The following is a 17,785-nucleotide window of genomic DNA, read 5'->3' as shown; positions in this document are numbered from 1 at the left end:
TTTCCAACAGAGGAACTCCATATTGTTCTCATTTTTGAAAGGCTGAAAGCAATCTGAGACAAAAGTCTAACTCTACGGCTTTTGGTATTCACAGAGGTCATTTACGAGTCGTATCTTTACGTCCGCAGTCAGGATGGAATCTCCGCACCTGGGCTATACTCTCTGCACCCGGGCCGTACTCTCAGGCTGGGGCAGTACACTCCGGCTCGGATGAAGTGTAATCAATGGGCCAAAATAAAATGTTTTACAAAAAGGACCATTAGGAACGTGTGATAAATGGTATAGGGGGTCATGAAAATCAGTTTGAGCAGGGAAAAGGGTGGTTGGACACTACATCGGAGAGTACGGCCCCAGCCAGAGAGCACGGCCCAAGCTGGAGAGTATGTCCCGGTGCGGAGATTCTTCCTGCTTTTTATACAGCAGACATTGCATATTTTAAATCCTTCTTTCACAGCCATCCAAAATAACAAGTATAAGATTTCTATGATTTTCACATTTTTGGGGGTCATCTTCAACTTATAATGATTATATGTCTAGTGAATTCTTCAGACCACCTAGTTGGTTTGTCGTTTCTTTCTAGTGGCACCCCAATAACTCTGGAGCTTCTGGGGGAATACATTTACATACACACAGAAAACTTACCTGAGGCATCAGCATGTGGATAAAAGCAACTGCAAGCTCAATATCTTCACAGACTCTACACTGCTCCTCCCTCAAGGGCATCCACATTCTGCTGTGCACTTTTCTGGATGCCATTTTTCCAGCCCGAACTGCCAGGCCAGGTCATCCTTGGACTGGAAATAAACATGCGGGGACTGGTTTCAGGGTATCACCCAGAAAAATGCGGATTAGCAATGTGCACCTTGTCGAATGCAAAAAGAACCATTGATAGACAGAATGCTGAACAATGTCAAACATTCACCCTAAAACAGAGATCTGGGCCTAAACCCATATTTTTTTTCTCCCCATGCCATTCTAGTTTAAGCTCAGCCATATGCAAACCAGTCTTGACCCTGCTCCCCATGGGACAGTCCAGCACGAACTGCCAGGCCAGGTCCTCCCTGGACCAGAATCAAGCATCCAGGGGCCAGTTTTAGGGTATCACCCCTCATCAGTCAGGCAAGCTTGACTTCATTGGCATGGAGAGCATGGAAGCCACGTCTGGGCATACCTGTCCCACTCAGAGTGACAAATGCAAAAAGAACAATTGATGGACAGAATCGTGAACAATTTCAAACATTCACAGTTAAGAGATCTGGGCCTAAACATATCATTTTTTGCTCTCATGCCATTCAAATTTAAGCCTAGCCATATGCAAATCAGTCTTGTCCCTGCTTCCCATGGGAACAGTCCAGCCCGAACTGCCAGGCCAGGTCCTCCATGGACCGGAAACAAGCATCCTAGAGCCGGTTTCAGGGTATCACTCCTTATCAGCCGGGCTAGCTTGACTCCAGTGGCATGGAGAGAACATGACACAGATTTAGGCCCAAATCTCTGTACTGGGGGTGAATATTTGACATTATTTCAGCATTCTGTCCATAAATCGTTCTTCTTGCATATGTCGCCCTAAGTGGGAAGGGTGATGCCCAGACGTGGGTCCCATGCTCACCATGCCACTGAAGTCAAGCTAGCCTGGCTGATAAGGGGTGATACCCTGAAACCAGTCCCCGCATGTTTATTTCCAGTCCAGGGATGACCTGGCCTGGCAGTTCGGGCTGGAAAAATGGCATCCAGAAAAATGCAGCCCGGATTAGCAATGTCTACCCAAGCTAAATTACTTCTCTAATGATACAAAAATACAAATCAAAAATGAAAATCGCCGCACATCAATTTTTTTAAGGCGTTAGCAAGGGAGCAAGACTAATGAGGACACCAGCTACATGAAGGGATCATAAGTGGAGGAGCACTGAGGAAACGACACAGCACAGTAGCAGTGATCACAGGAATCCCAGGATATCTAGTGGTCGTGACTCCTCAAAAGATGAGAGAGGAGTGAGGGATCCCTCCTACCGCCCCATCAAGCCTACTGGCAAAAATGTTAGCTGCCTGCTGCCAACACCTCAGATATCAACTGCTGCACCCACCACCACTGTTGCATACACCACCACCCAGCTATTGCCATCACTCACCACCATGGCTTCATTGCTTAATATGGCGCCAATGCTCTGACTGATTGGGCGGCCTATTTTGGGCCCATTCCAGGCAGTGTAACAGCAGATTTGGCAGAAGAGAGCGGCTGGTGCAGCAGGTGCGGAGGGGGTCTTGCAGGTAGCTCCAGTGTGCCATGCTGTGGTGCAGTTAGTGCCATGGCTATGGGTAGCACCGAAGCGGCTGGATAAGTGACCGGTGCGGCTTGTGCAGCAGCTGTCCACCGCCAAGTGTGCCTCCACTTCTCTAAGCCATAATCATGCCTGCTCTAAATTAAAGCTGAGAGCTGCCACTGACTTCTGCTGAACTGTTGAGATCACTATTTGGGATTAATGGTGAGATCACCGTGTAGACCAACAGAGGAGGGCTAATAAACCAAACCAAAAGCACAGTGAGACGTAGAATGCTCATGCCACGTTTGCCTCCACAGTGATTCAGTCACTCTGTGCCTTAGGGGCAAAGTTTTTAGGATTAACAACAGACGATCCCCATCACAACTGAAAGCGAGCCATGATGGAATGCTGTTACATGATGTCATTAACACAGCTATGAATAATCAAATTAGGTTGGGCAGGTGTAAAATCACAAAAAATGTCTGTGCAAAAAGCATGCCAAAATATAAAAACTGTAAATCAAAGAAAATATGAGACATTAAAATGCACAATATCTTAATGAAAAACATTAGAGCCTCATGAGCATACATGCAAACACTGCATAGTTGAATATTTTCTGCAACTGAGAGACTTTTTTTAATGATAATATGCATTTGACATGTTTACATGCATGTTGTTCAATGGCAACAGACATATGGAATCAGTTGTATAATTAATATGTTATGAGTTCAGTGTTATTTCTGTTCCCAAGTGCCTGAGCCAAAAGAAAGGATATATTTTCTCATGAAATGAGGCCGTGAAAGTGTACAGGCGAGCCATTGTGTCAGCATCGAAAAATGAGAGCCATCCTCCTTCATAGTCCAGATATATTTTAATTCTGTTGAGTTTCTCCTTTGTTAGGGTTGTCATCTCTGGAAAGGTGTGGGCATAGTTCTGTCCATCTAGAAGACCAATTGCCCAGAACCCTTCCTCTGGGTCTAGTCTGACTGCTCCCTTCCTCCTTGTAGAGTGATTAGTCACACCCACTGCCCAGCGTTCAGAATCATTCACTTTGACCAACCAGCACCATCTTCCTGATGAGAAGCCTTGAGTTGCAAGAACGCACCAGGAAGTCAAGAATCTCTCTGGATTTGATAGATGTTGACAAGAGCCACCATGCCGAACAGATTGCTGGTCTTGGGATATGACAAGCGAAGGGTTTGCTGTCTTAGGGTTTAACGTCAAATCCACTACAGAGACTAGGAGAAAAACAATGAATGGATTACGTTTGGAAGATACGCCCAGGAGAGAATGAGAAATATAATAATACAGATAAAAGGATAATGCAATTTGAAATTCATCAGATTGAATCCAATTGACAGTGCTCAATTGATAGGGAATAGTAGAAATTGACAACAATGTTAAGTTGATTTCTTGTGCACATTACTATTCGAAAAACATTTAAGGGACTCTGTAAGCAGTCCCATAATATTCTCTAATAACAAAAAGCAAAACTACGTACACGTGGTACAACAACGTAATAAAAAAGTGCGGGATAAAAATATTGAGGTTTAAATTGCTGAAATTGAACGGCAAATCTTGTTATATTTTTTTACAAGGATTTCAACTTTAGAAAAGTCCACTGTCCTGTTTTTTTACTTTTTGGACTGCTAGGTTCTGTATCCTGCTGTTACCTTATGCCTAGTAGGACTCTTCATCTCTATGCCCTGTACAAATGGCACTTCTAACCTCTTCAAATGCAGCTCCTGTTTCCACCCTAAGGTCAGAACATAAGGCTAACAGTGGGAAGGGTAAAATAGTAATAATAACTGTACAGAATCTAAAAACTTGTACAAATTACACATATTTCTGAATCCTGTTGCATATATAGTCGAGTTCATCAACTGTAAACAAAACATATAATATACACAAACCCGAAGCATATCTTTCTCACATGTAGCGTCACAATGCAGGCTTTTAGCCTGATATAATGTTCTCCAATATAAGCCATACCATATGTGACAGACCCCTATCAGAGGGCTACGAAGCATGTAAGAACTACTGGGCCCAAACAGGGTGGTTGTGGCCTTTTACTCCTGATGTCCCTGGGCTTGACCTACTATGGTTCCTGAGCAACTGGGCCAAGTACCCCTTAGGCATTTGACCCTCAGTGGTAGTGCGGGTCAAGCAGTCCAAGGCTTCTCCGTGGAGAGGTAGGTGTGAGGGGAACACAGACTCAATACAAAAAATACATTTAGCAACCCCAATAAATGAATGCCCAGTCAGATGCTAGCTTTTATGAAAAACGTATTATTTATATACGGATGCAAAATGAAATACGACATGCACAAACAATATACACAGCCCTCCTAAGGCCAGCTTACTAGCGTTGTCTGGGCAGAGCCCCGAATTCTCCTTCTCAGTTCAATGGCAGTGGTTATTTCCCATTTACAATAGACAACATTCAGGTTAAGTCCAACTACAAGTCCAAGTCCTAGCAGTCCCATCATGACTTTTTAAAATCAAAGTATTTTGGCACTATAGCAATGTGAGGCAGAGCAAGTTCCCCTGGGCTGGCTCTACCGCCCTGTGATCAGTCTTACCAACTCTAGCTAGTGTTGCATTATTCAGGGGAGTTCAATACTTCAGCGTCGCAGTGGACTTAAATGGCTGCCAGTGTAGATCAACAGTCTCTTCTCTGCTGGTCAGGTTACTGGTCATCCACTGGACTCCTTGGGATGGTTCAGCAAGTTCCTACAATACCGCTTGCAGGTCTGGTGCAGTGAATCGGGCTCTGGGCACACGTATCCAGACTGCCTGTTTCCTCTTGGTCACACGATACACCCGGCAAAAGCCCTTGCACTTCACAGTGGCCTCCTCTAGCATAGCAGATCACCAACTTTAGTCCGCACATGAGCAACGGCCCAACTGGTTGCCACAGCAGATTTCTTCACAATGCCCCATCTGGCACACAGGGTTGCCAACTTTAGACTGCATATGGACAATAACCCGATTGGGAAACAGCAAATCTCTTCACAGCGACCCTCTCTGGAAAATGGGGTTGCCGTCTTTTAGTCTACAAACAGACAACGGCCCAATCGATGCAACTACAGCCCCCTCTGTCACACAGATTCGCCAACTTTAGTCTGCACATGGGCAAGGGCCCAAACCTTGCAACAGCACTTTTCTTCATGGCAGGTTCCTCAAGAATACAGGGTCTCACATTTTAGTTTGCACTTGGGCAATAGCCCGATCTGTAGTACAGCAGTTGACTTCACGGTAGCCCGCTCTGGCTTATGAGGTTGTCATCTTTTAGTCTGCACACAGGCAACAGCACGATCGATGAAACCGCACGTTCTCACTATTCGCTACAAAGATCTGACAGGATTTCCCTCTGGATCTTGCTCCCTCCAGGTCCTCTGCTCTTCTAACAGAGTCCTCTGGTATTGGAAGGGAGGGTGGAACTGGTGCTCCAGACAACAGTGCAGATTATCTTGATTATTCTGGGCGATATCCACTCACCCAGCTAGGAGATTGGCAGACATTATTCCCCGGTCCTTGTCACACAAAGCAGAACTCTTGCTTAGCTTTTCCACGTCGAAATACAGCCCACGCCGGCTGCTTGGTAAATGACCATTTGGGAGCTTCTGGCTCCCTTTTTATAACCCATTTCCAGAAGATTTTTTTTTTTAGTGCTTCATGCTTTGAGGTTTGTGTTGCATGTGATGCCTCCTCTGAAGTGCCCACTCTTCTGTCCTGTCCTTTGCCCCGGAAGTAGTCTGTCAAAGCATGAGCGATTCCACCCCAGATATCCTTACAAAACAGCCATGAGAGTTACTTGTGGACCACAACTGAACATCAGCCTCATTGATATATGCCTGACAAATGGCTACAAATGCCCACATCCCTACTCTTTATGATTCCCTTATCAGCCACACCTCCTTCCTGCGATGTCCCCAGGTCCCACTAACATGTGACCTTTTCAGAATCAAAGAGCACTTTTGAAACACGCAGGAAAGCCTTGCTCTCTCTTCCTCCAATTTGTGTCCCACCCAGATGGGGCACTCCTGACAGGGATCCGTGTCCATTGTAGGAAGGTGGAATCTGACTATATGGTTACCCCCACTTTTTTCCTGGTGTTTTGCTGGTTTTCGACTTAGTTGGACTGGGACCCTGCTATTCAGGGCCCCAGTCTATCTGCTTTCTCTATAAAATGGACTCCATGTACTTTAGGTACATACCAGATTGGTTACTGGGTCACCTTTGTGAGTCCCTGTATAGTGTACCATAGGTACCCAGGGCATAGGTGCATCCAAGGCCTACCAGGGGCTGCAGCAGGTATTATGCCACCCCTGGCTGGCCCTCCAAACTGACACACAGGTCTGCAATTGCAACCTGGGTAAGGTGGTGTAATCACCCCTTACTTAGATATAGTATACCTATATCTATATATATATATATAGACGCATATGAACCTATAAGCCGCTCCTATGGCAGGCCTGGACAATCCTGGAGGCAGAGTAATTGGTTTTATGTGAGAGGGTGCCCTAGCATGAGCTGAGCCCCTCTGAAGCTTTCGGAACCATCTCCTTATAGCTGTTCTATGATATAGCCATACCATATACTCAGTGCATTATAATCCTCACGGTTAATGCTAACTTTGGTTTGGCTTTATCAAAACATGTCGTGTAAGGTGTCAAACACTTTGGAATACTACCCCCTGCCAGTCCTGGCGGCGGGGGTAGTATTCCACCCTTCTAGAGGGAGAAGACATGTAGTTACTGTTAAATCCGGTTAAATTTTAACAGAGCCCCAGCATCACAAAATGGATGCTGCTGCCACAGACATGAGTCTGCCCTCCTGCTGCTGGACAAAAATCTGGCAGAGGAGGCCTGGACAATAGGTTTCCTGTCCAGGGAGGTGCTGGCACCTCCCCAGACAGGCTTTAGTGTATTGGGGCAGGGAGGGTTGCATTCAGGGAATGCTTTTCAGACACTGCCTGGGGCACACAAGGTGCTCCATGCATAGCCCGGTTCAAACCAGTTTCCGGGGCACTCAGCCCCAGCTCTGGCGGGAAACTGGACAAAGGGGAAGGGGTGTAACCACCCCTCCCCAGGCCCACCCATAGGAGGGGCCATAGGGTTAGTCCATCCCCTATCTTTCCTATAAAGATAGAACCCCAGTCCCTAGGACTTAAGGTTACCCCGGACGAAACTCTAATACATATATCCTGGACCTTCGACGTTCCATTTCGACTGGAAGATGGAAGACATCTCCCTTGTGGTCAAGGAGTGACCACCCTGTTCAAACAGGCACCAACAGCAACTTTGCCGGTCTGCATTTTCAAGGCTCCCGACGGTTCCTGAAGAATTTGCGACACAGGACATGGACTTCCAGACATCTCTGACCCCAACCTTCGCTCACAGCAAAGCTGAGACACATGGCGGACACGAGAGACGTGGGACCGGAACTCCTGGACATCCCACACTTTGCTACCTGCACTCACTTCCCGAAGCATCTCGAAGTTGTGCATTGGGGTGCTTGAAGCCCCAGCCCCGAGCACCATTTGCACTGAAGCTCAGAGCCCCACACTCCACGAGTGTCCCGTGGGCCCCGCTTTTGCATTTCAGCTTGACGTGTCTTCCCGGTTCCTTGCCCGTTGGCTAGTGAGCCCCCCCAAGACTTTCTTTTACATCTAACTTGCTTTCCTGGTTGCTCCAGGCCTGCTCCAGCTTCTCTTCAAAGGAGAAGCGCCTCAGACCTTGCTGGTTTGCAACAAAGCCAATCTCGACATCCTGCGTGGGTTGCGGTTGCCAAGGCTTGTTGGGTCCAATCCGGATACCGACACTGCAGCCAACTAGATCCTTTCTGGGTCAGCTCGGATCCAGCTCCTGGTCATCGTCAATGCCTCCTGGACCTCGTGGCTGAAGAGACAAGCTTCACTTGTTCACCTGAAATCACCCGGCATTGGCTGGCAGCTTTCCATCGCCATCCTGGTCACTGGCAAGTGACCCAGACTCTGTCCCTTCTGCTTTCAGGTTCTTCAGATCTTCGATCCCCCCTTGGATCCACCCGGACACTTTTCCTCTGGTCGCATGCAGCACTTCTTTGCAGCTCTCCATTGAAAACGACGACGAAACCCGACACCAAAAGGCACCTATGCACCCGGCTTCCCTGGGTGAGGTAACACGAGTACTCCGGTGCTCCCGTGGGTCTTGACTCTCGAAGTGTCCTAGTTTAAAAGGGTTCCATCGTAGTCCATCCGGAAGCGTCCTTAAATTGTACTTTTGTAACTTCTTTGTTTCCCATAGAAAGTCAAAGGTAACCCGCGGCTGTGTTCAGACACTGCACGCGTCTCCCGTGTGCCTCCTACTTCCTAACCTTTGGTTGTTTAGAGTAGCCCCAGCGATTCCACAGGCCCTATGCCTACTTTCTATTCCAGACGTGGTTCTCAGACCACTATTTTAGTATATGGTTTGTGAGGCCGCTAGGGCATACTGTATATTGTGCAACTTATTGTATGCTAATTGAGATTCTTGTAATGTACTTTGACCTCTGACCTCATAAAGAGTGCAGAGAGGTTGTGTTTAGAATAAATACATATATATTTGATATATACCTTGTGTGGTGTACTTTCATTTGGTACTCGAGGGATTATCAGGTACTCTAATTTACCGCCCCCCCCGGTCCCCCCAAGCAATTCCACAACCATCTCGCTTCGATTGTGGGCGAACGAGCCAGCACCTCCTCTAACTTCACCTTGCGAGGAGATTTTAATTTTCACTTTGACTCTGTAGCAGACCATACGGCAAGCACACTTACAGACGACCTAGCAGCGCAGCAATTACTCCAATCTGTCAGCTCTCCAACCCACGTTAAGGGCCACTTGCTAGATCCAGTATTTAGCAACTGCGTAAATCTGGAAACCGATTTACCTATCCCCCTTCCATGGTCTGACCACCTATTGATCCCCTTCTCATGGACCACACCTAGACCTTTAGCCGTCAGACCCACAGTAAGAATAGCCAGACCCTGGTCTCGCCTCTCAACCGAAAAATGGACCACCAAATTGGCCAGCAACCTACCTCCCCGTAATGAGGACCCCTGCCTCGCAAACCAGACATATCAAGATTGGATCACCCAATCACTCGATCACTCCCTACCCAAAAGAAAAACTACAATTAAACGTCCCCACAAGTCCGCTCCCTGGTATTCAGAAGCCCTCAGGGCAAAGAAACGCCAGTGTAGGCAAGCTGAAAGGAAATGGCGTCTGGACTCCTCACCAGGAAACAAAACTCAATACCGAAAGGTAATCAAAGAATACAAAGAAGAAATCATAGCCAGTCAAGCAGCTCACTTCTCTAACAAAATTATTTCAGCTAAATCTAGACCTAGAGAAATTTTCCAAATTGCGAAACACCTTTCTAAACTGCCACCTAACCTGCTTGAGAACAAATCCACAGAACACTGAAACAACATGGCAGATTTCTTCCTTCAAAAAATTAATAAAATCTATGAATCCTTTCCCCCCTATCTACCATCCCCCCAACTCAGCCCAACTTGACACCCCCTGTATCTCAGCCTCCTCCCACACTGGACCACTTCCCCCCCCCTCAATCTTGCGATCCGTGGCCCGGAAAGTCAAATCAGGCTCCCCTGATGACCCAGCCCTACCAGATGTCGTCATGTCAGCTTCCCAAGTCACTCTGCCCGTCATAATGGACCTCCTGAACTCTTCCATCAACACCGGCATAGTCCCGCCTGCATGGAAACGAGCCATGGTCCGGGCCCTGCTAAAGAAACCTAGCCTGGACCCTTCAGACCTCAGCAATTATCGGCCAATCTCTCTGTTGCCTTGGCTGAGCAAAATCCTAGAGAGACACATCAACGGACAACTCGTCGCCTTCCTAGAAAACCATCATTTGTTGCACCTCACCCAAACGGGCTTCAGACCTAAAAATGGAACCGAAACCGCACTTCTCATGGTAACAGAGGAATCCAGAACCATTCTGGACCAAGGAGGATCAGTGGCAGTGATCCTCCTTGACTTAAGCGCGGCCTTCGACACGGTCAGCCATAACATCTTGCTTGACCGGATGTCGAATATCGGCATAAAAGACAAAGCATGGAGATGGTTCCAGTCCTTCTTGAAGGACAGATCCTTTAGGGTATTCGACGGCGAGGCAATATCTACCAGCAGACCATTAAGATGCGGAGTACCACAAGGCTCCTCATTAAGCCCGGCGCTCTTCAACATTTATATGAGGCCACTGGCTGAGGTTGTCCGTCAGTTTGGAGTTAAGATCATTCCTACGCTGACGACACTCAGCTGGTGGTCTCATTGGCGCAGGAAGCTAACTTGCCTAAGACAGGAGGGCTCAGAAAATGTCTAGAGGAAGTAAAGAGCTGGATGGCCTCCTCATCACTCAAAATGAACGGGGACAAAACAGAGCTCATGCTCCTGGGCCCGGCCGACCCTAGATCTTTTAATGCTCTTTGGCCACCCTGCCCGGGCACTCCCCCGCCCCCCAAGGACAACATCAAGAGCCTTGGGGTATGGCTGGATAGATCCCTCTCTTTTGGCACCCAAGCCACCAAACTCACAGCTACCTGTTTTGGCCTCCTTAAGATGTATGGAAGATCCTCCATCTTTTACCCATGGAAGCCAACCAGGTAGCCATCCAGGGCCTGATTCAGTCTCGCCTGGACTTCAACAACGCCCTTTACCTCGCTGCCCCAGAATATACACTACGCAGACTTCAAACTGTGCAGAATTGTGCAGCCCGCACATTACTTCAGCTCCCTCGCTGACAATCTGTCAGAGCCGGTCTGATCAAATTACACTGGTTACCAGTCCGCCAAAGAATACACTTCAAAGCAATGTGTATCGCGCACCAGGCCTTCTGGAAAACAGGCCCCCTCATCACCCGTAACCTAGTCTCCCACTACCAACCTACTAGGAATCTTCGATCAAACCTGGCCTTTATGGCCACAACACCCAGAATAAAGAAGGCCAGAACCGGCGGTAGGACCTTCTCCCACAATGCCTCCAAGACCTGGAACACCCTGCCCCTCCATCTGAGAGCCAATTCCAACCTTTCCTCATTTCGGAAACAACTCAAAACTTTCCTCTTCAACTCCCCTCAGTAACTACTCCATCTACCCCCCTGATGCCATCTCTCCCTTCTGTTGGTTCTTAGCGCTTGGACGCCCCTGGGCAGCAATCGCGCTTTATAAATCCACATACAAATACAAATAATTGGTAAAACAACTTGCTTAATACGCTCTCTGAAGTCTTAGTCTGATGACTGCTGGTCCATGCTACCACTAGGATAGCTTTCTATAAGGTTGACTTTACAACCACCATCAATAAGGGTCGATTAGACTGGTGCAAGGTGCCCACTAGAACTAGTGGACATCATATGCCTAGCTAACTTATCACATCCATCACGAAGGAAGAGACTTTTCAGCCTCAACACAATGTCAAAACTGATCAATAGACTTTGGTGATGGCAATTAACAGTTTAAGTGCACATATAAGTTTGACTGAACCACACAAAACAAAAACTAGTTCCAGAATATTACATGTATTTTTTGAAGCATGGGAGTCAGAAGTTTTAATATTTTTCTCAGACTGAGATTAAGGACATGGATAAGTGCATCTCCAGGGTTGGAGAAAACGTTAATTGGCTGATGCTAATAAACCAGTTTAAGGTTTGTCAGAACGAGAGTGCAACGCCTTTTGTATACTAAGAGCAAGAGAAGGGGAAGGACTGTTGAGAATTACTGTGCTTCTGCAGGGAACCTGTGCATGTGAAAGTTGCTTGGTTTCTTTCACTCAGATGGGTATCTGAGCCACCCTGTATTCATTGTTCTGTGAGAGTAGCTGCCAGCCAGGATCAAAATCAGGAATGTTCTCTTGGACTACTGGTTTGGTTAATGTGGAAATAGTCAAGGGGAGGATTTATATGAACTTGAGTTTTGCTTTATTCTGTGGAAATTCTGTAAATTTAGGCCAAGCTAGCAAAGGTAAATCAATTCTACTCTCACTGAAACTCATTGACATTAGATAGTTCTCCTGTTTAACTGGCATCTGGTTCACTCACTACTTATATGGTCTCTCTCTTCCATAGTGTAACAGCTGGAGGCCAAAGAGTATCAAAGCAATAACATTTTACAGCTACATGGACACTTTCTGCAGCCAAGACTCAAGTAAAGGCTGATGCTCTGAACCAGAGAATTCATGTGACAAAACTTGAAAAGTCAAACAAACATAAGGTATGACTCGACTATAGCATCAGTATTGTGATGCAAGCTGTAATGATTACTAAGAACATCAAAACATAGGGTTGGCTAGCCTTTCATCATGATGGCTGTGGTCTGAGTGCCAACATTCTTGCAGCTGTTGGATTAAGCCCAGCTGGACCACTAAGGTTTGTCAAAAACATAAAGCAAACATTGACCTCAGCCTGCGCCACCTCTAAATCAATTCTAAGTTGAATCGGACTACTGAAAGAGGAATGAGAGGCACAGAGTTAGTAAATTAATATCCACAGTCTGGCCGTGGAAGAGGGAGCTGGCCTATAGGGCTACACGTGATATCTCTGGCAGCATTCTTGTCCAGACACACTCTTTGTGGGAAATCCTTATCCTGACCGACAATCATGAACACACAATATTGGATCATATCCTAACACGGCTCCTTTAGCTCATAGCACTTTCTTAAAGAATCATGGTACAGAGAACATACAGTGTTTGAAAAAGCCTGAGAAGGACGAAACCCTATATAATTCACCAGAAAAGCATGAACCAATTTTCCTATATGATCTGGTCTCACGGGAATTTGCCTATGCTCCAGCTAATTAAAGGATCTCAGATATATGGAATCATGTGCAGGATAGTAGAATTAGGAAACTTGTACTATAAGGTTGCATAACTGTAAAGCAGGAAACATTCTGAGTCAGTTACTGCCTAGCTGACTATGGCCAAGGTGTACAGAAGTAAACCTAAGTGATTCAACCTACATGCGTGTGGAAGACGTTGATTCCTAAATATCACATTTTCCCTCGGAGGGAAATGTGTTACACCGAGAAATCCAGGCAAAAAATACAAGCATCTTGACTTGACAGCAACTGTAATCCTCCTCGATTCCTGAAAGAGCTTGAGAACAAACATATATTGCCATAAAACGTTTTAGCTTCTGCCTCGCTCAGGTAAACCAAGATTGTTTGCTCAGTGGCTGCACAGCTCACACTACTGGGTGTTCAAACATTATCATGAGTGAAGATTCGACTTGGAATGTGGAATCAATGCAGTCCTGCGATGTGCAGTGATCGAGTGGTATTGTCAATGATGGCCAGTCCATCTGAAGGCAACATTTTAAAATGGTACATCCAGAAGTTTCCCCTGGAGTCCAGTAGTTCTTCCCTTAAGGCATGTTCCACAGAGAAACATTTTGAAATTTAATAGCAATGGTTCACAAAGGTAAAATGATCGGTTCCAGGTTGGTCAAGTTTCGTATTAATTAGCGCTGATTTGTGATTCCTGAATCGATTCCGGAGGTCATTCACCTTTTGGTATATACACACTTGCAAAAAATGTAAATAATTTTCTGGCTTTATTATTTTTAGCAATTTGAGCTAAAAACAAATTATGCGCTAAATCCATGGTTATGAGGTAAACATAGCATCCACAGATTCACATACATCTACTAGCGCTAATCACTGTCCATGGTTTTATGAACAATTTATTCGTGAAAGATAAACAAATCCTAAACATTCTAATTCCAACCGATGTTTATTGTTAAGGTTACCTGAATAAAGTAACTTTTTCAAGTTAACTACACCAAAACAAAGATGAACAATGTAAAATATATACAGCTGACATGTATTATATGGCCCAATATTTCTATCTTGGAATTCTGGTGATATTTTCAAACCTCCCCGCTGTCGTGGTTTATTACATTTAAACATTGTCAGCCCTAAAAGATTGGAGTTTAGGGGGCTCGTAACATAAGTCATTTAAGGAAAGTGGTTTATGTAGATTTCAGTGACACCCTTATTGTGATGTACATAGACCCCTACCACTAATAATAACATACTTAGTGGCCCATGATACAAGCTGAACAAAACCAGTGTTCAGCTGGGACATGTTCTACACCACAGGTCAATGCGGCGCTTCCTCAGGAGTAACTTACAATCTTCACCAATGGAGAACGGGTGTTCACAAAAAAAGAAAAAAACAACTCAGTACTTAGCCGTTAAGTCTCATGCTGCTTTCCAAGGTAGAGTTCAGATTTCAAATGTGGAGAAAGCTGTTGTGAGAGCAAGTAAAATGAGAAAGCAGATGCCCCGTCTCCACCAACAGCTGGGGTAGGAAACAAATATGTGAAAAGCTAGAAGCTGCTCTTTTTTTAATCAGGAAGGATAGGAATCTCTCGATAAATTTACAGTCAGTGTAGGATAAAGTAAAGTCTAGAACTGAAATGAAAATAGTGGTCTAAGTTGGTTTCTACATTTTAACATACTGGGTCGTAAGCACCTCTAGGTCAATATGTTTGAATGGCTGTTAGCTGGTGTGATGTATCTGGGTTCCAATTCTGATGTTCCTACATGGAACCTTGCACATGGGGGTTCTAGGTATTGACAGTTGCTGCTGTGACCGTGATGGCTGAGGTTGTTAATTAAATACCTCCAACTACTTCTATCATTCTGACTCCCGGTGTCACCTTATTACACTGGTGACGTTCATGTGCAGATAATCAAGGTGATAAGGAGAAGAAAAAAAAAAACAACCTCAACATCGAGGAATAATTTTGTGCCAAAACGGAGACTTGTGCAACGATTTAAGCGCTGTGGGGTGAAGAATACTACTTGAACTGGACCTACCTTGGCTGCGGTGTGGCGTAGTAAGTGCCTGGACAGCCGGTAGGTGGAATTTGGATGTGGTGTTCACTAGGCCCCATTTGCGTTTCACGTGTGACACGCAGTCTGGCGTTTGCGTTTCAAGAAGCGTAGTGTGCTGCCTATATCATTGAAACGCGAGATCTACGTGTGAGTCAAGCCTCGTTTGAGATTTGAGAGTGACGCGTGTGTCTACCGCGTTTCAAACCTCGTTTTGGAGCAAGCTGCAAAGGTGTATGGGAGGAAACAAGCCCAATCATTTTCAGAAAGAGGTCTTAATGGGGCTATGATGTCATCGGCGGACATTTTGTGAGAATTTTTTTATCGTTATCGCTACAGTTGGAGTAAGGTTGCCAGCGTTATTCTTCTAAACGAATTAATAGCGGTTGTGAGGAAATCGGGAGAAGATTTCTCAAAAGGTACTGCTATTTGAGAAAAACAAGATCATCAGGAAGAGGCATTGGGATTGTACGGGACGCTTTGCGGTAAAGGAAGGTTGGAGAAGTTGTAAGAAATCTTTAAGATTGACTAAAAATAATAAGAAGAAGACACAAGTTAATTTGTGCGTTGGCATAAGAGGAACATACTCACTTCTGTTTTGGTGTGGGAAAGCAAAGTTGTTTATGTGCTTGTGCTCACGGTGACAGGCACACCTCAAGTGTTATTTTGTTTTAAGTAATGTTGAATGCTCATTAGCCTGTTGGGGTTACATGTACAACTTATTTTAGTTTAAGGTGTATTCATTTAGCTTTGTGCTTGTAGAAACGGTGACAGGCACACCTTTAAGTGAATTCAATTAGAACTTAAGTGTGTTTAGCTGAGGTATATTAGTGTTGGAGGAATATAATTTAAAAATATTTTAGCTGTGACAGAAAATGCAGAATGTGACTTCACCGCCCTTCTTTCTTTCTGATCCATGTGATCCACCTATTAGGTGGAAAAAATGGAGGAAAATGTTTGAAAATTATGCGAGGGTCTGTGGAACGAATCTGAGTGCAGAAAGGAAGCATGCACTTTTGATGCATTGTCTGGGGGGTGAAGGACAGGAAGTTTTGGAGAACTTACCTCAGCTAAGTCAGGCAGATCAAAGGGGACTAAATGAATATGAGATTTGTATAAAGCAATTGAACTTACCGAAAGTAAGTACGATTATGGAGAGATATTAATTTGGTTTAAGGGAACAAGGAAAGGAAGAATCAGTCGAGCAATTTGTCACTGCTTTATGCAAGTTGACATCGAGCTGTAAGTTTGGGGAATTAGTTGAGGAAAGAATACGTGACCAGTTTGTGCTAAGGTGCTCGAATGACAAAATTAGGGAGGAACTTTGGCTGAAAGATGAGCCACCTTTGGATGAAGTTATGGTTATAGCTAAGCGCGTTGAACATATGGTCAAATGTGTAGGTGAATTGAGTAAAGCGGGTAAGACAGGGACTAATAGTGAAAAGGTAGAAGAGGTACAGTGTCAAGAAGTGAAGATTACAGATGACAAAAAGAGGAAAGATTCAGCTGATGTCAAAAGTAGTTCGGGTGATAACCTAGCTGGTAAAACATCGATAGAGAAGAAAGATGTGGGTGTTTTTCAAGGCAACTGCTTTAGCTGTGGCAGATTTGGACATATGGCTAATGCTAAAGAGTTTCCGGTCTTGAAAGTAATTTGCAATGTGTGTGGCAAAAGAGGTCATTTTGGGAAGAATTGTCGTTTAAAAAACAGAAGAGATGCTAGGGTTGAGACTAAAGAAGTCACCTTTCAAATAAATGACTATAAGGTAGAACATTCATCTGAGTGGGTTAATGTGGGTGGTGTAAGGATAAAAATGAAATTTGATTCGTGCTCTCACTTGACTTTTGTTTCGAAGCAAGATTTTTTGAAGTTTTTCTCTAAGAACATTGTGTTAAAAAATCTGATGTAAAACCAACAGGGTATGGGGGAACGCCCATCAAAATGTTGGGATGTTTTAGTGAAAGCATAGAATATAATGGGAGGTTTGTGGTGGCAAAAATGTATGTGGCTGAAAAAGACGATAGCTTATTAAGCTGGTCACATCAAGCAGGTTTGGGTGTGGTACTCAATCCTAATGCTAAACCCTCCATTCAGGTTCAATCGGCAGAGGGTGTAGGAGAAGAACTTGTGGAGAATTTTAAGGATTTATTTAATGAGAAACTTGGATGTTTGAAAGGGTACAAACACCAGATAAGGTTAAAGTGTGGTGCAACCCCTGTTGCGGCAAAAGTGAGACGGATCCCAATTTGTATGCAAGATAAAGAAAGAAATTGATCAATTGTTGAAGGCGGGGGTAATAGAGCCTGTGGAGGCAACAGAATGGCTGGCCCCCATTGTCGTTGCCAGGAAGCCCAATAACGAAATTCGTCTGTGTGTGGACCTTCGTGCTTTGAACAAGGAGGTGGTGGTAGATTAATTTCCGCTACCTAATATTGAAGAGTTAGTTGCCACATTGGATGGGGCTTGTTTTTTTACAACATTGGATATGGCTTCAGCCTATCATCAAGTCCCACTCAGCAAGGAGTCACAAGAGTTAACAGCTTTTATAACTCCTTTTGGATCATTTACATTTTTAAGGATGCCGTTTGGCCTAATTTCCGCTGCCTCAGTGTTTCAGAGGATTATGAATGATTTGTTTAAAG

The 17,785-nt window shown here is 45.0% G+C and overlaps 1 protein-coding gene across 1 annotated transcript in view; it reads right to left on the bottom strand.

Annotated features, from left to right (window-relative positions):
- Positions 1-2,873: 2,873 nt before the first annotated feature.
- The window catches only part of LOC144798389 (E3 ubiquitin-protein ligase TRIM39-like), a 231,881-nt gene continuing 216,969 nt past the window's right edge, over positions 2,874-17,785 (bottom strand). Inside the window, exon 6 of the mRNA XM_078669229.1 lies at positions 2,874-3,499. Within this exon, the coding sequence (XP_078525355.1) occupies positions 2,982-3,499 (518 nt within the window). The 3' untranslated portion in view covers positions 2,874-2,981. The remainder of the gene's footprint in view (positions 3,500-17,785) is intronic.

The sequence above is a fragment of the Lissotriton helveticus genome, chromosome 12, assembly GCF_964261635.1.
Source record: "Lissotriton helveticus chromosome 12, aLisHel1.1, whole genome shotgun sequence".
Taxonomy (NCBI): domain Eukaryota; kingdom Metazoa; phylum Chordata; class Amphibia; order Caudata; family Salamandridae; genus Lissotriton; species Lissotriton helveticus.
The sequence above is the reverse complement of the archived record's forward strand: the minus strand, read 5'-3'. Positions and strand labels throughout refer to the sequence as shown.